At 42.1% G+C, this 24,704-nt stretch overlaps 1 protein-coding gene across 1 annotated transcript in view; it reads left to right on the top strand.

Moving 5' to 3' along the window:
* Positions 1-8,012: 8,012 nt before the first annotated feature.
* Positions 8,013-24,704, top strand: part of RAB3C (RAB3C, member RAS oncogene family) — a 217,990-nt gene continuing 201,298 nt past the window's right edge. The window contains exon 1 of the mRNA XM_043547118.1: positions 8,013-8,125. Within this exon, the coding sequence (XP_043403053.1) occupies positions 8,093-8,125 (33 nt within the window). The 5' untranslated portion in view covers positions 8,013-8,092. The remainder of the gene's footprint in view (positions 8,126-24,704) is intronic.

Raw genomic sequence — 24,704 nt, forward strand, 5'->3', positions numbered from 1 at the left:
CCAGTTTGCAAATTAATTCCAATTCAGCAGTCTCTCCTTGGAGTCTATTTTTGAAGTTTTTTTGTTGAAGAATTGCCACTTTTAGGTCAGTATTCGAGTGACCAAAGAGAGTGAAGTGTTCTCCGACTGGTTTTTGAATGTTATAATTCTTGACGTCTGATTTGTGTCCATTTATTCTTTTACGTAGACATTGTCCAGTTTGGCCAATGTACATGGCAGAGGGGCATTGCTGGCACATGATGCCATATATCACATTGGTAGATGCACAGGTGAACGAGCCTCTGATAATGTGGCTGATGTGATTAAGTCCTATGATGGTGTCCCCTGAATAGATATGTGGACACAGTTGGCAACGGGCTTTGTTGCAAGGATAGTTTCCTGCATTAGTGGTTTTGTTGTGTGGTGTATGGTTGCTGGAGAGTATTTGCTTCAGGTTGGGGGGCTGTCTGTAAGCAAGGACTGGCCTGTCTCCCAAGATCTGTGAGAGAGTGATGGGTTGTCCTTCAGGATAGGTTGTAGATCCTTGATGATGCATTAGAGAGGTTTTAGTTGGGAGCTAAACGGGATGGCTAGTCACGTTCTGTTATTTTCTTTGTTGGGCCTGTCCTGTAGTAGGCAACTTCTGGGTACTCTTCTGGCTCTGTCAATCTGTTTCTTCACTTCAGCAGGTGGGTATTGTAGTTGTAAGAATGCTTGATAGAGATCTTGTAGGTGTTTGTCTCTGTCTGAGGGGTTGGAGCAAATGAGGTTTTATCATAGAGCTTGGCTGTAGACAATGGATCGTGTGATGTGGTCTGGATGAAAGCTGGAGGCATGTAGGTAGGCACAGTGGTCAGTAGGTTTCCGGTATAGGGTGGTGTTTATGTGACCATCGCTTATTAGCACCGTAGTGTCCAGGAAGTGGATCTCTTGTGTGGACTGGTCCAGGCTGAGGTTGATGTTGGGATGGAAATTGTTGAAATCATGGTGGAATTCCTCAAGGGCTTCTTTTCCATGGGTCCAGATGATGAAGATGTCATCAATGTAGCGCAAGTAGAGTAGGGGCATTAGGGGACGAGAGCTGAGGAAGTGTTGTTCTAAGTCAGCCATGTGGGTACCCATAGCAGTGCCGCTGATTTGAAGGTATACATTGTCCTCAAATGTGAAATAGTTATGGGTGAGGACAAAGTCACAAAGTTCAGCCACCAGGTTTGCCGTGACATTATCGGGAATACTGTTCCTGATGGCTTGTAGTCCATCTTTGTGTGGAATGTTGGTGTAGAGGACTTCTACATCTATAGTGGCTAGGATGGTGTTTTCAGGAAGATCACTGATGGATTGTAGTTTCCTCAGGAAGTCAGTGGTGTCTCGAAGGTAGCTGGGAGTGCTGGTAGCATAGGGCCTGAGGAGGGAGTCTACATAGCCAGACGATCCTGCTGTCAGGGTGCCGGTGCCTGAGATGATGGGGCGTCCAGAATTTCCAGGTTTATGAATCTTGGGTAGCAGATAGAATACTCCTGGTCGAGGTTCCAGGGGTGTGTCTGTGTGGATTTATTCTTGTGCTTTTTCAGGGAGTTTCTTGAGCAGATGGTATAGTTTCTTTTGGTAACCCGCAATGGGATCAGAGGGTAATGGCTTGTAGAAAGTGGTGTTGGAGAGCTGCCTAGCAGCCTCTCGTTCATATTCCGACCTATTCATGATGACAACAGCACCTCCTTTGTCAGCCCTTTTTGATTATGATGTCAGAGTTGTTTCTGAGGCTGTGGATGGCATTGTGTTCTGCACGGCTGAGGTTATGGGGCAAGTGATGCTGCTTTTCCACAATTTCAGCCCGTGCACATCGGCGGAAGCACTCTATGTAGAAGTCCAGTCTGTTGTTTCGACCTTCAGGAGGAGTCCACCCAGAATCCTTCTTTTTGTAGTCTTGGTAGGAAGGTCTCTGTGGGTTAGTATGTTGTTCAGAGGTGTGTTGGAAATATTCCTTGAGTCGGAGATGTCGAAAATAGGATTCTAGATCACCACAGAACTGTATCATGTTCTTGGGGATGGAGGGGTAGAAGGAGAGGCCCCAAGAAAGGACAGATTCTTCTGCTGGGCTAAGAGCATAACTGGATAGATTAATAATATTGCTGGGTGGGTTAAGGGAACCACTGTTGTGGCATGTAGTAGTTTAGATAGTTTAAAGAAAAGGAGTACTTGTGGCACCTTAGAGACTAACCAATTTATTTGAGCATGAGCTTTCGTGAGCTACAGCTCACTTTTTTGCGAATAGACTAACATGGCTGTTACTCTGAAACCTTAGATAGTTTAGTGTCCTTTTTCTTTTGTAGAGAAGCAAAGTGTGTGTTGTAAATGGCTTGTCTAGTTTTTGTAAAGTCCAGCCACGAGGAAGTTTGTGTGGAAGGTTGGTTTTTTATGAGAGTATCCAGTTTTGAGAGCTCATTCTTAATCTTTCCCTATTTGCTGCAGAGGATGTTGATCAGGTGGTTCCGCAGTTTCTTTGAGAGCGTGTGGCACAAGCTGTCAGCATAGTCTGTGTGGTATGTAGATTGTAATGGATTTTTTACCTTCAGTCCTTCTGGTATGATGTCCATCTGTTTGCATTTGGAAAGGAAGATGATGTCTGTCTGTATCTGTATGAGTTTTTTCATGAAGTTGAAAGTAAAGAAAAGCATGATTAATGACAATTAAAAGTTAGCTGGAAATGATCATTAGTTATTTGGATTTCTACAAACAGATGGATAAATAAAGTGGCTCTCATAAGCTCTAGGCTCCCTTTGTGGTTATTTAAAAACAAAATAAAACAAAGACAAATGGGAGTAACTAATTAAACCTTACAGACCATAAGAAGTGAGTTTAAATGCCTCGCCCTCCTTCCCTAAGTAGTTCTCCTCTATACCATCTCTCTCCCAAAAGCCCCCATAAAGAGAACTTTCAATGTAGCCTGAAATTATTTGAAACCTCATAGTCTGATTTGACCCTGTAAGCAGCAATGTCTTCTTTTAAATAAGAACTGTCCTATTAGTGAAATTGGATTCTTTACACTATGGAAAAAGTGATTTAGCAGAAATGTATAAGGTCTTGACAAGGGTCAATATGAGCTAAGAATATTTTACAGTGAAATTTCACAGTCCAAACTATATTGGCCATTTGACCAGAAAGAACTGGAATGCGAAATGACTGTGCAAACAAAATAGGTAAGAACTATATTTGTCAATCAGGTACAGGGCTGCCTTTAAATTGGATATGTGCATCAACTGTTAAGGGAGCCAAAAAAGCTAGACTTGGCATGGTCACACAAACAGATATGATTGAATATACCTTGCAAAGGTAGAAGATTGTAATCACCATCTTTTTATAATCAGTATTAAAATGAAAATGGAAGTTAAAAGAGAAAAGCAAAAACAAAAACAAAAACAAACCAACAAACCCACACTATAACTTGAGTAAGATAAAACAGCATGAGGGAACCAAAGGAAATGGAAGACAATGACTGTATATGCTGTAGCCTGATTTATAGATTATATATTAATTATATTGATTACTTAAGAATCCCCAGTTATCACTCTGAGGGTTGACAGGTGCTTGTCCCAAGATAAGGTCCAGTATTATTCAAATTATTATATAATTGGGAACAGGAGCAGCGGAAATGCCCTAAAAGTGGGGGGATCCCAGGTGCCCGAACCGTGGCCCTGCCTCCCCACACTGCATCGCCTCTTCCCCCAAGGCCTCGTTCCCATGCCACCTCTTCCCCCCAAGACCCTACCCCGTGCTTGCTCCTCTCTGCTCCCTCCCCCCGTTGCTCACCCTTATGGCCACTAAAAAGTGGGGGGTTGTGGTCCCCTGGCTCCCCTTGTTCTGGCGCCCTGGTTGGGAACCCCGATATGCACAGTTGCAACAATTCACACTATAGAAACTCTTTTATATATACAAATAGTTTATTAATACACTTAACACAGTCACAAACACCCAACTCAGTAAGGTAGATAGAGATACAACAGATTGTATATCTGCACATCCATATACTCACACCGTCCCTTGCAGAACAACCTGAAATGTTAGTCATCATCTTCTTCATCACCATCACCCTCTCCCTAATCATGAGTGGCCATCATTCTGGCACCTCCTATGGACTACATCTCCTTCTCCTACTGTCCCTAAGCTGGAATGCAACTTTTATAATATGATACACTGACACCACTATGTTTGATGCATATTCAGTAGGGGTATTTCCCCTTTTCCTTATCTGTATTCCCTCACCTTACTACTGTTGGAGTATCTTTCTTCTACAGGTTAGTATATCAATGATTTCAACTTATTATTATATACGTCAATTCATTACCTTGGCCCTCTTGTGGTTAGGAATTTGTGGATGTAGCTCATGCACCTGTTATGCACGTCAATTCGTTGTCATGACACTCTTGGGGTTTGGTCATGTTTCTGTAGTCAGAAATTCCCCTTAAACACTCTATTTTCAGCTCCCCAGTACTTGGGGTTTTCCAGTGGGCCATTTATCTGTTCAAAGTTTATCTGTTCAAAGTTCATAGGCCTCAAGCCTTATGCTAATTAGGTGAAGCTAATGTCTTACAGGATACAGGCCTGTAGGTTCCTTGCATTACTGCTGAATATAATAAAAGCAGAATATAATGCAAAGCAGTCAATATAATAAAGGCAAGCTAGCCCACTGTACTACAATGCAAAGATAAAGCATGCTGATTAACAACAAAATATTATACAATTAAGAGATTTATTGTACTTTATAAAGTAAGAGGCAATAGGAAATCTCTGTGAATGAGGAATGTACCGTAGCTTCAGTATGAAATGCTTAACTACAAAGGAAGATAGGTAAGGGTCAGTCTGCCTGGATTCTAGACATGGAAGAAAATATCTACCAAAACTTCCTGAATTATCTGAGTAAATGATTTGGCCTAATCCTGAAAACATTCTAGCAGAACAAATAACCCCACTGAAGTCAATGTATTTCTAGTCAAAGATGATAGACATCAGATGCCAGCTCCTCAGCCAGTGTCAATAGCAAAGCTCTGCTGAAGGCAATGCAGCTATATCAGTTTCCACCAGTTGAAGCTCTGGCCCAGTGTATTCAGAGTTCAAACTTTTTGATGTACAACACGAACACTGATGCTGTCCTGAAATAGTCTGCAGGAAATCATTATAAATGATTCAGAATTAGCATTCAAATTATGTCCGTCAAACAAGGGCACATTTCTGGGTGTAAACATGCAGCAAACACAGGAGATGCTGCAAAAGTTGATCTGTTTAACTTACATTGGAACTCAATGACTTTGAAGACGCTACATTGTCAAAAGAAAATATATTTGCTAATTAGCTAGGGATATACAGTGAAACAGAGCAAATACATTAAAATTGTTCTGGCAAGATTAGGCTTTTGGTTTAGTAAGTGATTAATTCAGTGCAGTGTAAACAAGTTAGGTAATGAGACTATGAGCCAAATATAGTCAGACTATGGGGAATGCTTATTCTCCCTTCTATGTATACAGGGATTTATATGCACTAGCTAACTCCTACTAAACCACTGTAAGAGTTAGATATGTAGAATGAATCCCTTGTAAAAAGGTCCCTATAGCTTCAAAGGACAAACAATGTAAGGGCAAAGAAAGGCTAACTCTAAAATCCTTGTCAGTGTTGCTCAGAAGTGAGAGAGAAAACAAGTCACAGGTGTGTGTACTGAGGCCCTCTACAGTAGGGTTAAGGTTGCCAGGCATCCAGTTTTCAACCAGAACACACGGTCAAAAACGGACCCTGGTGGCTCCAGTCAGCACAGATTACAAGTCCGGTTGGCGTGAGTCTGACAGGCTCCCTACCTGGTTCCACATGGCTCCCAGAAGTGGTGACATGTCCCTCCGTCTCCTAGGCACAGGGGCTGCCAAAGGGGCTCCAAACAATGGCCCTTCCCCGAGCGCCAGCTCCGTAGCTCCCATTGGCTGGGAACCGCAGCCAATGGGAGCTGCAGGGGAGGTGCCTGTGGGCGAGGCAGTGTGCAGAGGCTGTGCCTACACTTAGGCGCCGGAGAGACATGTCACCGCTTCTGGGAGCCACCTGAGGTAAGTGCCACCCGGAGCGTGCAACCTGAAACCCTTCCCACACCCCAACTCCCTGCCCTAGCCCTGAGCCCCCTTCCCACTCCAAACTCCTCGGCCCCATTCCCCAGCCCGGAGCCCCCTCCTGCACCCCAAATCTGTCATCCCCTGCATCACTCCAAACCCTACAACCCCAGCTGGAGCCCTCACCCCCCTTCTGTACCCCCACCCCCCTGCCCCAGCCCAGTGAAAATGAGCAAGTGAATGAGGGTGAGGGAGAGCGAGTGACAGAGGGAGGGAGGGTGGATGGCATGTGGGGGACCTTGGAGAAGGGGTGGGGTGGGGTCTCAGGGAAGGGGGTGGGGCAAGGGTCTTAGGTTTTCTGCAATCAGAAAGTTGACAACCCTAAGTAGGGGTGAAATCCTGGCTCAGCTGAAGTCAATGGTAAAGCTCCTATTGACCTCAGTGGAGCCAGGATTTCACCATAAGACTATAGAGCAGTAGTTCTCAAACTTCAATGCACCGCAACCCCCTGTGACAACAAAAATTACTCCAGACCCTAGGAGTGGGGACTGATGGCTGAGCCTGCCTGAGCCCCACCACCCTGGGCAGGGGAACCAAAGTCAAAGCCTTAGCCCCACTACCCCAGATGGGGATGGAGGCAAAGCTGAAGCCCGAGGGCTTTAGCCGCGGATGGAGGGCCTGTAACCTGAGGGCGGTGTGACTGTGGCTTCAACTTCAGGCCCAGTCCGCAGCAAGCCTAATGCCAGCCCTGGCGACCCCATTAAAATGAGGTCATGATCTATTTTGGGGTCCCGACCCACAGTTTGAGAACTGCTGCTATAGGGTTTTCATTGCATATTAAGTGACAGAGGTAGCTTTCTCACTGTTTCAAGCATTAGTAAAAAGATTTTCAGAATTTCATGTACAGTTTAATTTCCCATATTATGGGAATGACCCTGATGCACTAGAAAAAGTATGTGAAAGGCAGTTGAAATTCATAATATCTGAAAGCGCTTTATGAAGGCAAAAAAGGACAGACATCCTCAGAACCAATTTTCAGCTAAGTTAAAGATCATACCATACCTGATTCAGAACAATTTCTACCCTGCCTGCCCAGAGGAGCCATCACTGGTCAAAGGGCAACCAGCTTAGTGTGAGTTTGGGAAGTGCAATTTCTTTTCTTTAAAATAAAAAAAAAGAAAGAAAGAATTGGTCCATTTAGCTTATGCCATAAGAGGCAAAGATATTGATCTCTTGAAAGTACAGGATAGTATACAAGGTCTTAAAAGAAAAAGGTACAGATTGCTGACCACAACTGGTGCAGCATACTAACTTGAAAAAGGAACATAGGCTGAAAATGAAGAACAGGTTAGTTTTAAAGCAGTCCAGGCAGATTTCCTTTACTCAGGGGGTATCTGGAATAAAGTGCCAAAGTCTGCGCTGGAAGAAAGCACTGTACAGCAGCCCAAAAGGAAACTCAGCATCTTAGCAAAAGAAGAGGCAGAAGAGGATCACCATTGACTAGAGGGATAAGATTAAACTTTCTTACATTTATAAGAGCAAATTCTAGAAGGAATATATAGCAGGCCAAATTCTCTGCTGACTTCAGTAGAACTGATTCAATTTGCATCTGCCCCCAGCTTCTCTTATTTTCCTGTTGCATGATCCAATTAATTATCCTCAAACTACCACCACAGGGTCACCTAAAAGAGGTTCAGATCATGAGGCTGAACTGAGGACATGGTCCATAGAAAGTGCTCTATTTCAAAACATATCCTGGGAAAAGTTACCCATGAGAAGTGTATCCGAACTACAAAATACTGAGTTGTTGGCAGAGAAATAATAATGTCCTCACTCTTTAGCTTGGTGAAGATTAGTGCAATGAAAATTCATACAAATCTCACAGTGCTCATGAGTCACAATAATAAGCTGTTGCTTCTCATTTCCTACTGACAGAAAGCCTTTTAGGAAGAGGCCTTACAGCTGATGCACCTTTCCTAGCTCTGCACTGCTGCTGCTTCACTTCTTTTCCAGGAAAAGCACTGAAGATAATGCTTTCTGGTTTTTCCAGCACCCACAGTAAAGTAAGTGAACTCAACTTTAACTCATCTGTTTGCAGTGTTTTCTGAAAACAATGCTGAGGGGAGTTTCTGAAATTACATTATGGTGACATTAAAGAGATGCATCACTATATTAGTCAGCCCCAATGTGACATCAGCCCTTAGCAGGATTCCAGGAAAGGGCTGACTGGGAGGGAATAATAAGAGTAAGGCCTACCTTCCAGAGTATCCAAAATGCAACCCTTCTGCCAGGTGGGTTCAATACCTACAATTTCCTCTTAATATACAGACTAGAACTGGTTCAAGTCCCCAAACAGAAACCTTGGAAAACTACACACCACATCTGGGTGCCTCTGAGAAGCAATACTTCCTCATTCAAAAGCACAGAGTCCCCTAGGCTATGTCTAAACAGCAAAGAAAAACCCACAGCTGGCCCATGCTAGCCAACTCAGGCTCACATGGCTTGGGCTGCAGGGCTGTTTCATTGCTGTGTAGGCTTCTAGGCTTGGGCTGGAGAGGGTGCTCGAGGGTCCTGCAAGGTGGGAGGGTCCCACATTTTGGGCTCCAGCCCAAGTCTGGAAATCTGCATAGCAATGAAACAGCCCTGCAGCCTGAGTTCCTGAGTCGGCTGGCACAGGCCAGTCACGGGCTTTTCTTTCCTGTGAAGCCATCCCCCTAGATCCATAGACTTTTAGGCAAGAAGGGACCATCATGATCATCTAGTCTGACCTCCTGCACGTTGCAGGCCACAGAACCTCACCCACCCACTCCTGTAATAGACCCATAACAGGATATACTGATTAAAAGAGGAGGGAACACAGCGTTAAGTGGGGGGAAACACTGCAACAATGAGTCAAAAGTAAACACCCACCCCACACTATCTTGGGCAGCAGTCCTTTGCCTCAGTTTCCCCCCTTGCTGTGTGAAAGTCTGATGGATGAGTGTCCCTTTAACCAACAACTAACCTTTTCCCTCTGCTGCACCCCACTCACTGTTGGTTGCTTGAGGCCAGGGAAGTCCCAGAATCCAGGGGTGTGTTGGAGAATGGGGGGCTGAGCAGTGCCTCCACTGTTGCTCACCATTGTCACTGTCATCTCTGCTTGCTGCTGCCTCCAGTAGCATTGCTTTGTTCTGAGGTTCCACCACTTGATCCAGTTCTTACTGACTTCACTGGTCACCAGGAACCTCACTGCTGCAGCCTCTGCATTGCCTTTCACCACAACCCTGTCCCCATGTGAAGTCTTGGGGGCTCAACCCCTTACTTAGACTAACTTATCAGTGATTTCAGCTCTAGTGATCGCTAGACTCAATTTCTTCAGACTTGTTTCTTCTTAATCACCTCTGTTTCTAAACACTACATGAGGAGTGTCAAATGGAATCTAGTATCTCTAAACAGAGTCCACACCATGAGGTAGGAACATCTATTCCCACCCACTATGTCCTGCACATACAGTTGACATTACTACCCCCACTTACCAAATGAGGTGCAGTGTGAGTGACCCACTGAATTACAGTTCAAAACATATGTTTCAAATGTTCATGTCTGACTAGAGAATAATTGTGAAGGAAATCTTAGTGACAAATGATTAACTGCCGCAAATCTATACTTCATATTTTTGAAACTGGATCCAGATCACCTTGCTTTACATTTACAACCAGCTATGAATAATAATATACTAAAATCTGAGGAAACTGATATTGCTTGAAGCAAATCCTGTCTCATGTGTACACAAAGAATAATTCATAAACTGGAAAAAGTTTTTAATATAAACCAACACAATGCTGATTCAAGTAAAAGAACAGAATATTCTAGTCAATGTCATATCTGAGTGTGTCATGGATGGCTTTGCTTTGCCTTTGTTATGAAAGGTTAATGGCAATGCCTTAATATGTATTAAGGAACATAATGTAACATAAAATATTGTTTTCTAGCATCTTGAATTTCCATGAGCAAATATTATGCTTTGAAGTAATTAATTTATACTAATAACACCATGCTTTGTGTGTTCCCTACAAAAATAAGTTAGAAGAATGTTAATTAGTTTGCAAAGTCGTATACTAGAAAGCTAGGAAACACAAGAATTTAGGTTTTCCATGCAACCTTAATTCTGTCCCCTTATCCCTATGCATTATTATACAGTCTTTATTACATGATCACATACTATGTTTTCCATTATTTTTGCCTCATTCAGTGCACAGGATGCATGGTGCTCAGGCAACTATTCAATATTTTTCTCCCCATCACTTAATCAGTTCCCCTCAATCTCATTTAGTACACACTATCCATCGCCTCTTCAATGAATATAGTGTAACCCTTCTGCCAGGCCAAGTTGATAGCAGCAAGGGCCGGGTTCAGTACACAGGGGTTCCCTCTCATCAAAGCAAATGCAAAACTAGCTTGAGCCCCCACCCAGTGACCTGGGAAAATCTTACACACCCCCTGGGCGCCTCAAAGAGGCAATACTTCCCTTCTCGCAAGCACAGAGTCTCGGTGCAGCAGAGAATCTTTAATAACATGAGGTAAACGACATCAGCATTAAATTGGGGAAACACCACAACTAGTGTTCATTAACCAAACCATGAGCAAAGACCCACCCCAGCAAATTGGGCCACATCCTTTCCCTCGGGTTCTTGAGTCCCAGAACCCAAAAGTCTCTTGAGTCCAGCAATCCACAAATCACCCAAAGTCCAAAAAGTCCAGCCCCAGAGTTCAAAAGTTCATCTGCATAGTGTTACTCCCCAGTCTGGCTAAAATGTGCCTGTGTGTGGGGAAAGAGGTAAGGGGCACCTTACATGTCCTGAAGCTGACTGCCCCACAGGGCTCTGCTCTGCACAGCTCGCCGTCTCACAAATGCTCCACTCCACCATCTCATGGACAGCTCTGCTCTGCACAGCTCGCCTCGCCGTCTCACAAACGCTCCGCCAGCCTATCCACAAACAGCACCACTGCACTCTAGATCTTCCGACTCCCCACTACTTGACACAGTGATTTCAGCTCATAGTAGTAGGAGCCTTAGTGCTGGTGCACCATAAGGCCAAAGTGAATTCAGCACAGTACCTCTAGCAAGACTCTTAATAGACCCAAAATTAGCTCTGACATTCCACAGTGGGGAGGGAGAGGTGCAACTGGTGTTTGAGGCCCTCACAAAAGGGCCCACACCACCAGGTACTAATACCTGTCTCAAGCCTCTCAATTCACAGAGTTTTGGAACCCATGTCCCTTGCCTAGCGAGCGCTGCTTAGTTGATGGTGAGTCCCTCCATCATAACAAAAGGCCAAGTACAGTTCCAAGCACAGTTTCCATAATCAGGGTAATAACAATTTATTCTTCCCGCCCCAATAACAGAGACACTGGGGATCCCACAACAACCAAAGTGACCATTTGGGCAGTTATGGCCTCATTCTAGGCGGGGTGGGTGTGCCTATGCAAATGAGATCGGCCCCTGAAGTTCTTTTCCACAACTTGCCACACCTCACCACCAGATGTCGGGGTGGAGCTCATCCTGACTCTGCTTACAATAGAATTATTAATTTCCTTGTGGTCTTTTTCTAGAGAGCTCCTCACTGTCATAGGAGTGCCTCACAAACATTCATCAGTTCTCTCCTGTGAGATAAGAGCATTATTATTCCTCATTTACAAAAGGGGAAGCTGAGACAAAGACTTCCTGGAGGCCATTAGTAGCAAAGCCAGGGAGTTACTCAACTGAACTTCCAAACCCTGTGCTCGTTCTTCCAAAGCACACTGCCGTGCCTGACACTTCAGTTGCCCTTGTGAGTGTTCAGCATTTCTGCAAACCAGGCCCTGATGTTTCAAGCTGGGCACCCAGAAAATGTGGACCATAGAACTAATGGCCACCTGCCACATTTTTGGTTTAAATGACTTGCTTAGCATCTCAGCGGACAACTGTGACAGAGGCAGAACTGGGGTTTCCTGAATGGCATTCATAATCCTTAGCTGCAGCCTATCCATCTTTTCTTGCCTTCATTTGCCCTGATCTCTGCGCACCTTCCAATTTCTAGAGCGCAAGGCAGGCACCTACAAACAGTGTCATTCACTACACAGCCCTGTTTCATTCGCTGAGCACTGTCTATCCTGTATTCTAAAGCAGACTGTCCTCCTAGGGTTCCTGTACAAAGTGCCAGGTTTCAGAGTAGCAGCTGTGTTAGTCTGTATCCACAAAAAGAACAGGAGTACTCGTGGCACCTTAGAGACTAACAAATTTATTTGAGCATAAGCTTTCGTGAGCTACAGCAAATATACTGCATGCATCCAATGAAGTGAGCTGTAGCTCACGAAAGCTTATGCTCAAATAAATTTGTTAGTCTCTAAGGTGCCACAAGTCCTCCTTTTCTTTGTACAAAGTGTGTGGTTGCTAATGCTGCTTTAGTAGTGGTGTGGACCCATCCTTATATGAAAATGTCCATGTTCGGTTATTTTGGCACTTTGCCAGAATTTTGCTGTGACCAAAAGCAACAGAGTGGAAAAGGAGATTTTCTGATTTCTGTCTCGGTCACATCTGAATGGATTTTCTTGGGAGAAAAAAAAGGCACTTTTTTGTCCTCACTGCTTTCTCCCTGCCAAATTTCAAAGGCCTGTTGCAGTGGAGGAATTACAAATTCTGTAAAAAGGTCACAAGACTCTCTTTTTATAATGGAAAAAATGTAGACAAACTAACTGTAGTTGTTGTTTTTTTCTCTCCTGCTGGTAATAGCTCACCTTAAACTGATTACTCTCGTTATAGTGTGTATGGTAACACCCATTGTTTCATGTTCCCTTTGTATATAAAATCTTCCTACTGTATTTTCCACCTCATACATCCGATGAAGTGGGCTGTAGCCCACAAAAGCTTATGATCCAATAAATTTGTTAGTCTCTAAGGTGCCACAAGTACTCCTGTTCTTTTTGCGGATACAGACTAACATGGCTGCTACTCTGAAATCTAACTATAGTGGCCACTGTCAGCTCCCCGCTACAGCGTGTGTGTGTGTGTGTGTGTTCCAGTTGAAACTGTGGAGCAAACTTAAAGTAGACAACAGATAATTAATCAAATTGGGATCTGAGCAAACATTTAAAGTACATATAACATCTCTACTATTGTGAAAAATATGATGGGATTTTTAAAGACGTGTCATTACCATTGGTGTTACCTGGTGCATAAGGCCAGGTTTGGGTCTTCTGCTTGAGTCTGAATTTCAGCCTAAGATTCTGAGCACCTGTAACTCCAGGTGAAAATTAATAAGATTTAAGGGGGCTCAGCATCTCACAGCATAGGACCCTTAAATTTAGCACCAAAAAAGCCTACTCTTGACGTCTGCAATGAAACAGGACTAACATCTGAGTAGCCATGGTGATTTGTTTGTAAATATCTAGATCGAATAGAAAACTGAGTAGTGATGCTTTTTTTCTTTTTCTTTTCTTCCTGAGTCATCCATAGCTGAGGATCCCTAAAATAGCTATTAGGTCGCTTCCTGCCACAACAGACTCTTCTAACACAGCTGCACAGCATTCATTTGGAAGTGCTTGGTAAAATCACTCCACTAGCAGTAACGGTATTTCAGTCTTAAAGTGTGTATTAAATGAGAAACAGCAAGCAGAATTCAATTATATTAGCTTTGAATGTGAATATCTTTCCTTGTCATTCACTTTTTAACTGAAATCTGCTGTCTGGGTCAAATGCATTTTTGTTTAAAGCCACAATTTTATTTTATTTTTCTAACTCTTCTTCTTTCTTTACCTCAGTGTAGCTCCTGGAGGGGGAACATTGAATCTCTAGCAGGAAAACTAGTGACTTTCTGTAGCAGTATTTGATCTAAAGGGGATTTATTCTGTGTGCAAAGTAACTTTTATTCATTATTGGGAGCTGCAGAATAGAACCCTGAGGGGCAAAATCTGCCTTTAAAGGCACCCAGGCAACTCCCATTTATTGCATGGATATTTGACAAACTCTCTAGGGTTCTTTTTTACTGACCAATCTACCATTAAGGAAAAAGTAAATAATAGTCACCGTTGGTAGGAGCCCCTAAAACCCATTGTTTAGTTCTCCCTCTCTTGGCTCTTCTGTAGAAGTTAACACAGCTGAGCCCACATCAGTGGATTTCTGCTGTGGTCCCATACTAATAATGATGCTGATGCACAAAGGATTTGATAAGGGGAATTGGGTGATTGTGAGGACTGGTGGGCAATGGAGCCTTCCATCTCTAGGTAATCTGACTGAATATGGTTCAGGTCAGTAGTGACTCACTGTTGTCATATGATGGCTGTCCAAGACCATGTCAAATGATTTGGCAAAGGCTCACTGCCCTGCACGTCATACCAACCCACATCACAAACACCATCACACGTGGCTGAGAAAGCTATGAGTGAACATGAGGCACAATCTACTTTTTCATACTTGGAAGTGGTCCCTCTAGATTAGGACTGATTTTAGGCTGAGTGGTGTGGGGAAAGCATGGACAGTAGAAGTACCCATTCCTTTTTTAAACAGATGCTTTAGGTTTAGAGGACTAGCGCTCTGTATTACAGAGTGGCTGGCCCCTTTAAGTCAAGCAGGTCCAGCTCGGCTGATGACTAGGCAGGTGCATCCAGGTTTGGCCTAAGGAGAGGCTGGGTGACACCTGAGTTAGAGGATAAGAAGAGAGCCGCACAGTGCCAGATGGGATGGAGAAAGTTGTAGAAGTATAGCCCCAGACAGGGCAGGGCAGGCCCCGAGCGAGCTCGCTCCTGTAGAGCATACCCTGGGGCGGTTGCCAGAAAGAGTAACTGGAAGGTTGCTTGGAACATAGGGGAAGAAGGTAGGCCCAGGGCGGACAGTTGAGGAATATAAAAAGACTGTGATATCCTCCTATCCCAGGCTATCATTCTGGCCAACTATTTCATTTCTGAAGGAACACTGAGGGCCTAAGGAAATGGCCATGGAGTATCTGAAGAACCTGGGGTGGAGAAGGAGGGCTTGTCTGAAAATTTTAAGTTGGGGCATTAAGGCTTGCTTCAGGACTGTGGGCAGTGTTATCTGGAATATAAATAAATCTGCCACAGGGTTGCTTTCTATGTGGAAAAAGGTGTTAGTGGAGTCATTGCTGAGACATCTGGGGTGAGGTTGTCTAGTCATGGCTCTGGCCTGGTGCGCCACAGTTGGCCAGCAGAAGGTATTGTGAGATTGCCCCCTCTGAAACAGTCTGGCATAAGCAGAGGGCTTGTTACGAGACTTCCATAAGTAATAAATGTAAGCTTTATTTTAAGTACTCTTTTTAATTTGTGGATGTCCTTACTCCTGCCATACATCCTTAAAGCTACATGCACAATTCAAAATGTGGGATTTTTGTTGCATAACTCCCATAATGCTAATGGCCTCTACTTCATGGGGAGGATACACTGATTAGGCTCTAGTCCCAAACTGTATGCAAATTTAATCACCAAGCTGCCCGTTCACCAACGTACTTGATGTAACTCTAACAACGTCACTAGTCCCATTTAAGCTACTTGCATGATTAAGTACTTGTCTAACATTAAGCACGGGAGCAGTCCTATAGGTTCTGAATGTAAGTACCTTGTTGAATTGGGGTCTTACCCTTCCTCAGAATAGACTCAGACTTTAAGGTCAGAAGGGACCATCATGATCATCTCGTCTGACCTCTTGCACATTGCAGGCCACAGAACCTCACCCACCCACACGTGTAATAGACCAGTAACTCAGCCAGAGGTTAGGGAAGTCCTCAAATCACGGTTTAAAGACTTGGAGTTACAGAGAATCCACCATTTACACTAGTTTAAACCTCCAAGTAACCTGTGCCACATGCTGCAGAGGAAGGCGAAAGACCCTTGCCGCTAAGCAGGAGCCAAAGTGCACTCCATTCTCCATATCCTCTTTCAGATATATACCAGGACATAGAGATTCATACGGGTGGGAGTATTCAAGCCGCATCCCCTGGCTTTAAGTGGTTTACATCATATACAGGAAGAAAAGGAGTACTTGTGGCACCTTAGATTTGTTAGTCTTTAAGGTGCCACAAGTACTCCTTTTCTTTTTGCAAATACAGACTAACACGGCTGCTACTCTGAAACCTGTCATATACAGGGTTTACAGTTTGGTTTAATGGCTCTCAACACCCCTACAATACAAATTATTCTAGCACTCCTGGCCTCAGGTGCACATATCCAGAGAGTGAAAACCAATGTCCAGGTGTTCCTTTTTCCTTACACACTGGGTAAACCATCACATGTGCTATGGGAGCAGCCAGGAAATGTAGCTGCATCTCTAAGTGCTGTGACCCAGTAGCCATGGCAACTACAGTGTTATGACAAATTACTCCAATGCTTGTTTCAGTCAGAAGCAGGACTCCAATAATTTACACTGTCCCTTACTGTCCATGGAATCCAGAGCATTGTGCTACATTACTGCTTTATTGGCTCCATAGCTAAACAGGCACAAAAAATAAGGCCCAGTATATCTTTTATTCAAGAAAGGTGTTTACATTGGCATGGATCCTTCAGGTGTCCTCCATTGTAATGTCACTGAATCCATTCTCCAGGAAGTCCGTGAAGCATTTTAATATGTTATACATAACAAAGCAGACTTGCATCTTCTACCTGTCAGTACTATCTCTCCCACCTTGTTATTATAAAACAACAGGGTGAAGCCTGTTCTTTAACATGCTCCACAGGTTCACTGGCTTTCCCAAATTTTGCTGGAAGATTTCCACCTCTTGCTTGAGAATAGCATTCCTCTCAGAGAAATCAGATGCCGGTTGGTTAATCATTGAGCTCAATAGGCCCGGACCGTGGTCAAGTTTCTTTGCAACTCCCACAAGATGACCTAAATGTTGCATAGATAGACCATTGACAAAAATGCATCAATTGGCTAATATCCATGCCAGAATTTTGTTCAGCTGTCTGGGTTCTAGTTTGGGTAGTTCTGGGTATAGTCTCGGGGTCCTTCTCAGTGGATGTGTGCCTAGCATGCTGGGATTCATGCTTGACAAAACCTAAGCTTTGTCAAGTTTCAATTCCAGATCCACTGTCAGAAGAGGCAGTGACTGTATTTCAGAGCTGTATCTGGCAATTTGAGATTGTTCTCGATGGGTCTAGTGATTATATGGCAAGAGACTGACCACTAAAAAGAAACCATCCTTGATATCTTTATCTGCTATTTTGTTAGACCAGCAATAACATCACAACTTGTTGGGAACTCTGCATCCTAAGCGTTTTTATTACCTACTATAATTAAACAAAAATAACTTTAAAAATAAAGCCAAATGAAGCAGGGCCTAATAAACAAATATATTTAAATAAATAGAGCTATGCGGGTAAAAGACAGTTACAAAGATAAAGATTGTACCTAGGTGAAAGACATTTATCTCTTATGATTATTTTCTCTCCAAAGCCCAATTCCAGAATGAGTCAAATGGCAAACAAAAGTGAGAGATAAGAGAGAATACTGTGTTCTAAAAGGTCACAGAAAAAAATAACATTAAGGAAGATTGCACTGGAGAAAACATCGTCAGAATACATGGGTGTTTCAAAATAACTGTTGTTGTATACACAAAAGGAGAGTTAATTTACTTTTTTCTGAAACAGCAAACTTGAAAGGATACATATGTTGATCAAACTATATTCTGAGAGAGAAAGGGGAATAGTGATCTTTATTTAAATGTATTTGTCTTCCCTCTGCCTTTTACTTTTGCTTTTCTCCTTTCTGTGGTCTTCCCTTATTTGTTGCTTTTAGAGGGTAATCTTTAATTGTAATGTTTTAAAATACATTTGAAACTGATCTTATTGTGTCTTGAGTGCTTCTATTTAGCCTGTGGAGTAAAAGCACATCAGATTTGTATCTCTTTAGTATTTATTATGATCACCAGCAGCATGGTGGCATGTCCAATAGATAAATCAGGGAACAGTCAAGAAGCTGGGGTTCTATTCCCAGCTTTGCTGCAGATTTCCTGTGTAGTGTCACCTTGGACAATTCATGTAGGCAAATAAACTGCATTATAGAGGGTGAAAATCTGTTTTCCTAAGATCTAACTGCTATACATTCAGATAATCAGAACTTACAATTCTATCTGAAGGATAAAGTGCAAATATTAGATTAGCTTTTCTGGTGATATATTCATCCAGGGCTAGACTGAATAATGGTTGCACACAGGAGTAGCCACACAGCCAATAGCATGTTTCTTTGTGTAAGAAAGTACTTAACCAGGCGAGTAAGGGTTGTACAGTCTAGCCCCAAATATATTTGCAATATGCTCTCAGCTTCCAGCCCCCCTTTAGCTGACATATCTATCCTTGCCAGTTGCTATAAATGTCTCCACCTTTCTCCCCGACCCACAGATAACTTCCTTCTCTGGATTTTTGGAAACTCTGGAAGCTGAGCTCTTCTTACTGCTTCCTGTATAACAGCAGCTATCAGGGAGATCAGTCACTAATCCTGTGGCTGACAGTTTCTGCTGCCTGACTGCCTTCAAACAGCTGTTCCGCAGCAATGCAGGCTGCAGCCTTCATCATTGAAATTAGATACACATTTCCAGATGAAAAGACTTGTGCTATTTGTCATTAATATTTTATTTGCCAATTTAGTCTATTTTCATCTGTTCACAAACATGTTTGAATTTCTAAGAACTTGCTCACTTTCTGTAAACACGTGGATCAAATTTATAAACAAACTTCAGGCTTTGGGAAATCTATTAACGGATCCCTTTGACTATTTGCTATTCATTATGGGTGGTGTGCCATTGCTTACCCTTACCTAAATCATGTGGTATTGCTTCTGCTCCCTAACTGCATGACTGGAACTTTTAAAACAGGAGAATAATGAATAGTAAATAATACATAGCAGAGACCCTTGCTTGTATGTGACTGTTCCTATTTGCACAGAGAACAGCCATTTCCCAAACATTGGTATGAACAAATAAGTCATTCATATGAATGCTTGCAAATAGCAAATCAAAAGGGGTGTGGTCATAAAGCAACCAGTCACTCAGAATGTGTGTGCATATTCATGACAGTTTTGTCGCATTTGCCCAGCTGTAGCACCTGCTTAAAGGGCTTATATACTGCAACCTGATTCCCTCAGATGATGGCACACAGTATGAAGCCAGCCAATTCATAACAACCTTCTAAGCTAAAGGGAGCTTCAGAGACAGTATGTTCCAGAAACATTACTGCATTGTTAACCAGGGATTGGTTAAATGTTGTAGTGTCAGATCACCTTCTGGGGCAATGCTTTGTTTTCGAGACTGGAGTGCTGTCAATAACTTACCACCAGTTCAGCTGGCTGGCCTACAGTTCAAGTGTTTAGCTGTTGGTTATGACTATCACTGGGTTATTTAAGTCATCCCATGCCTGCAGACTCTCTCATTCCATCCACACAAGTTCATGAACAAAAAGTGAGCAACATAAAGCAGAACATGAAGGTGCCTGTTGGAAGACGTATAATAAACAATACTAAGTGGCAAATCCCACCAATTTGCCCTATGCAAATTTCTTTGGCCCAGCAGTACAAAGGATAATACCTCATTATTGTTCCTAAAAATTTGTATATCTCTTAAAGAAAGGAAGGAAGGAAGGAAGGAAGCAGAACAAATACATGAAAAAAGTTGTTTATGCTGAGATACCATTTTTGTTGCTCAGGATGCAGTGAGGGTCCTTATGTCACTGTTTATTGGAAAACCTAAAATTTTAATGAAAGAAGATCACACGCACAAAATATAAAGACCAAAACATCCTACTTCATATTCTATTGATATAACCCCTTTAGAGAAAACTCTCAGCTAACAGATTGTTGTGAGTCTGTAAACTCTGAAGTAAGTATTAACATATTAAGGAAGTCTCTGTTAGGCTAAATCCAGGAATCTATCAAAACTTTAACCCTTCAATTCTCCAGTATAGTGTCTATATGGTGAATTCAGAGTACCTATTTCATAAGAAATTCTAGAATCAAATCTCTGAGCATGCAGTCTGTTTCAAATATGTTTAAGACTTAAAAGTATAACCATGCCCAAATGAGCAGTGTTTTACAAAAAAAAAAAGAAAGAAAGAAAGTGCAATCAGTTTAAGATCCTTGTGACATCATCTTCACACAACACACAGTCAACCTGTGGAACTCTTTGCCAGAGGATGTTGTGAAGGCCAAGACTATAAAAGAGTTAAAAAAAAAAACTAGATAAGTTCATGGAGGATAAGTCCATCAATGGCTATTAGCCAGGATGGGCAGTGATGGTGTCCCTCGCCTCTGTTTGTCAGAAGCTGGGAATGAGCAACAGGGAAAGGATCACTTGATGATTACCTGTTCTGTTCATTCCCTCTGGGGCACCTGGCATTGGCCACTGTTGGTAGACAGGATACTGTGCTATATGGACCTTTGGTCTGACCCAGTATGGCTGCTCTTTTGTTCTTTCCCAAACAAACCTGTAAAAGAATCTTAAAGGAGCCACCAGTGTTAAAATCTCTGTTTTCTCCCGTTGCAGTTGAGCACAAATATAATATACCTTTTTTTGACAGAGAACTGGCTTGCTCTATCTTCTTTCTTGTTAGGCATTTACCTTGAATCAATACAGAATTTAAATCACAAACATTACAGACTTGGATCCCCCCCTCCACTTTTAAATTTAAGTATTGAATGGGGCCAATATTGCCCATATTACAGATTGCATTTATTCTCCTCATGCTTCAAGTGACTGAATGACAAATGTGAAGTGGTTCATGCAGAAAGAAATAATCAAATACATAAATACACCGCTCTATCATGCCCTTGATAAAAACACTTCACTCCTATTTACATCCCAACATAGTGAAGCTGCTTTGGTCAGTCAGGGAAGAATTTTAAAGGAGCTGTACAGGGTTGAAATGAAATCTCGCAGGCTCAGATATTTTTGTCACTATGTTCTGTATTTAAACCATTTGTCTTTAGGTATTGACCACATCTGTAGTGTATAATATACCATATTTGTAGATAGTGAGATCTGTGTGATAAATTGCTGTATTCATACACTTTCTCCAATCTCTATGCAACAACGTCTAGCTTTCCAAACTTTGTAGCACCTTCACCTTCACCTTCACACTGTTGCCTTTTTGTTGGGAGCAGCCAGGAAATGTAGCTGCATCTCTAAGTGCTGTGACCCAGTAGCCATGGCAACTACAGTGTTATGACAAATTACTCCAATGCTTGTTTCAGTCAGAAGCAGGACTCCAATAATTTACACTGTCCCTTACTGTCCATGGAATCCAGAGCATTGTGCTACATTACTGCTTTATTGGCTCCATAGCTAAACAGGCACAAAAAATAAGGCCCAGTATATCTTTTATTCAAGAAAGGTGTTTACATTGGCATGGATCCTTCAGGTGTCCTCCATTGTAATGTCACTGAATCCATTCTCCAGGAAGTCCGTGAAGCATTTTAATATGTTATACATAACAAAGCAGACTTGCATCTTCTACCTGTCAGTACTATCTCTCCCACCTTGTTATTATAAAACAACAGGGTGAAGCCTGTTCTTTAACATGCTCCACAGGTTCACTGGCTTTCCCAAATTTTGCTGGAAGATTTCCACCTCTTGCTTGAGAATAGCATTCCTCTCAGAGAAATCAGATGCCGGTTGGTTAATCATTGAGCTCAATAGGCCCGGACCGTGGTCAAGTTTCTTTGCAACTCCCACAAGATGACCTAAATGTTGCATAGATAGACCATTGACAAAAATGCATCAATTGGCTAATATCCATGCCAGAATTTTGTTCAGCTGTCTGGGTTCTAGTTTGGGTAGTTCTGGGTATAGTCTCGGGGTCCTTCTCAGTGGATGTGTGCCTAGCATGCTGGGATTCATGCTTGACAAAACCTAAGCTTTGTCAAGTTTCAATTCCAGATCCACTGTCAGAAGAGGCAGTGACTGTATTTCAGAGCTGTATCTGGCAATTTGAGATTGTTCTCGATGGGTCTAGTGATTATATGGCAAGAGACTGACCACTAAAAAGAAACCATCCTTGATATCTTTATCTGCTATTTTGTTAGACCAGCAATAACATCACAACTTGTTGGGAACTCTGCATCCTAAGCGTTTTTATTACCTACTATAATTAAACAAAAATAACTTTAAAAATAAAGCCAAATGAAGCAGGGCCTAATAAACAAATATATTTAAATAAATAGAGCTATGCGGGTAAAAGACAGTTACAAAGATAAAGATTGTACCTAGGTGAAAGACATTTATCTCTTATGATTATTTTCTCTCCAAAGCCCAATTCCAGAATGAGTCAAATGGCAAACAAAAGTGAGAGATAAGAGAGAATACTGTGTTCTAAAAGGTCACAGAAAAAAATAACATTAAGGAAGATTGCACTGGAGAAAACATCGTCAGAATACATGGGTGTTTCAAAATAACTGTTGTTGTATACACAAAAGGAGAGTTAATTTACTTTTTTCTGAAACAGCAAACTTGAAAGGATACATATGTTGATCAAACTATATTCTGAGAGAGAAAGGGGAATAGTGATCTTTATTTAAATGTATTTGTCTTCCCTCTGCCTTTTACTTTTGCTTTTCTCCTTTCTGTGGTCTTCCCTTATTTGTTGCTTTTAGAGGGTAATCTTTAATTGTAATGTTTTAAAATACATTTGAAACTGATCTTATTGTGTCTTGAGTGCTTCTATTTAGCCTGTGGAGTAAAAGCACATCAGATTTGTATCTCTTTAGTATTTATTATGATCACCAGCAGCATGGTGGCATGTCCAATAGATAAATCAGGGAACAGTCAAGAAGCTGGGGTTCTATTCCCAGCTTTGCTGCAGATTTCCTGTGTAGTGTCACCTTGGACAATTCATGTAGGCAAATAAACTGCATTATAGAGGGTGAAAATCTGTTTTCCTAAGATCTAACTGCTATACATTCAGATAATCAGAACTTACAATTCTATCTGAAGGATAAAGTGCAAATATTAGATTAGCTTTTCTGGTGATATATTCATCCAGGGCTAGACTGAATAATGGTTGCACACAGGAGTAGCCACACAGCCAATAGCATGTTTCTTTGTGTAAGAAAGTACTTAACCAGGCGAGTAAGGGTTGTACAGTCTAGCCCCAAATATATTTGCAATATGCTCTCAGCTTCCAGCCCCCCTTTAGCTGACATATCTATCCTTGCCAGTTGCTATAAATGTCTCCACCTTTCTCCCCGACCCACAGATAACTTCCTTCTCTGGATTTTTGGAAACTCTGGAAGCTGAGCTCTTCTTACTGCTTCCTGTATAACAGCAGCTATCAGGGAGATCAGTCACTAATCCTGTGGCTGACAGTTTCTGCTGCCTGACTGCCTTCAAACAGCTGTTCCGCAGCAATGCAGGCTGCAGCCTTCATCATTGAAATTAGATACACATTTCCAGATGAAAAGACTTGTGCTATTTGTCATTAATATTTTATTTGCCAATTTAGTCTATTTTCATCTGTTCACAAACATGTTTGAATTTCTAAGAACTTGCTCACTTTCTGTAAACACGTGGATCAAATTTATAAACAAACTTCAGGCTTTGGGAAATCTATTAACGGATCCCTTTGACTATTTGCTATTCATTATGGGTGGTGTGCCATTGCTTACCCTTACCTAAATCATGTGGTATTGCTTCTGCTCCCTAACTGCATGACTGGAACTTTTAAAACAGGAGAATAATGAATAGTAAATAATACATAGCAGAGACCCTTGCTTGTATGTGACTGTTCCTATTTGCACAGAGAACAGCCATTTCCCAAACATTGGTATGAACAAATAAGTCATTCATATGAATGCTTGCAAATAGCAAATCAAAAGGGGTGTGGTCATAAAGCAACCAGTCACTCAGAATGTGTGTGCATATTCATGACAGTTTTGTCGCATTTGCCCAGCTGTAGCACCTGCTTAAAGGGCTTATATACTGCAACCTGATTCCCTCAGATGATGGCACACAGTATGAAGCCAGCCAATTCATAACAACCTTCTAAGCTAAAGGGAGCTTCAGAGACAGTATGTTCCAGAAACATTACTGCATTGTTAACCAGGGATTGGTTAAATGTTGTAGTGTCAGATCACCTTCTGGGGCAATGCTTTGTTTTCGAGACTGGAGTGCTGTCAATAACTTACCACCAGTTCAGCTGGCTGGCCTACAGTTCAAGTGTTTAGCTGTTGGTTATGACTATCACTGGGTTATTTAAGTCATCCCATGCCTGCAGACTCTCTCATTCCATCCACACAAGTTCATGAACAAAAAGTGAGCAACATAAAGCAGAACATGAAGGTGCCTGTTGGAAGACGTATAATAAACAATACTAAGTGGCAAATCCCACCAATTTGCCCTATGCAAATTTCTTTGGCCCAGCAGTACAAAGGATAATACCTCATTATTGTTCCTAAAAATTTGTATATCTCTTAAAGAAAGGAAGGAAGGAAGGAAGGAAGCAGAACAAATACATGAAAAAAGTTGTTTATGCTGAGATACCATTTTTGTTGCTCAGGATGCAGTGAGGGTCCTTATGTCACTGTTTATTGGAAAACCTAAAATTTTAATGAAAGAAGATCACACGCACAAAATATAAAGACCAAAACATCCTACTTCATATTCTATTGATATAACCCCTTTAGAGAAAACTCTC

This window comes from Chelonia mydas, chromosome 5 (genome assembly GCF_015237465.2).
Source record: "Chelonia mydas isolate rCheMyd1 chromosome 5, rCheMyd1.pri.v2, whole genome shotgun sequence".
Lineage (NCBI taxonomy): Eukaryota > Metazoa > Chordata > Testudines > Cheloniidae > Chelonia > Chelonia mydas.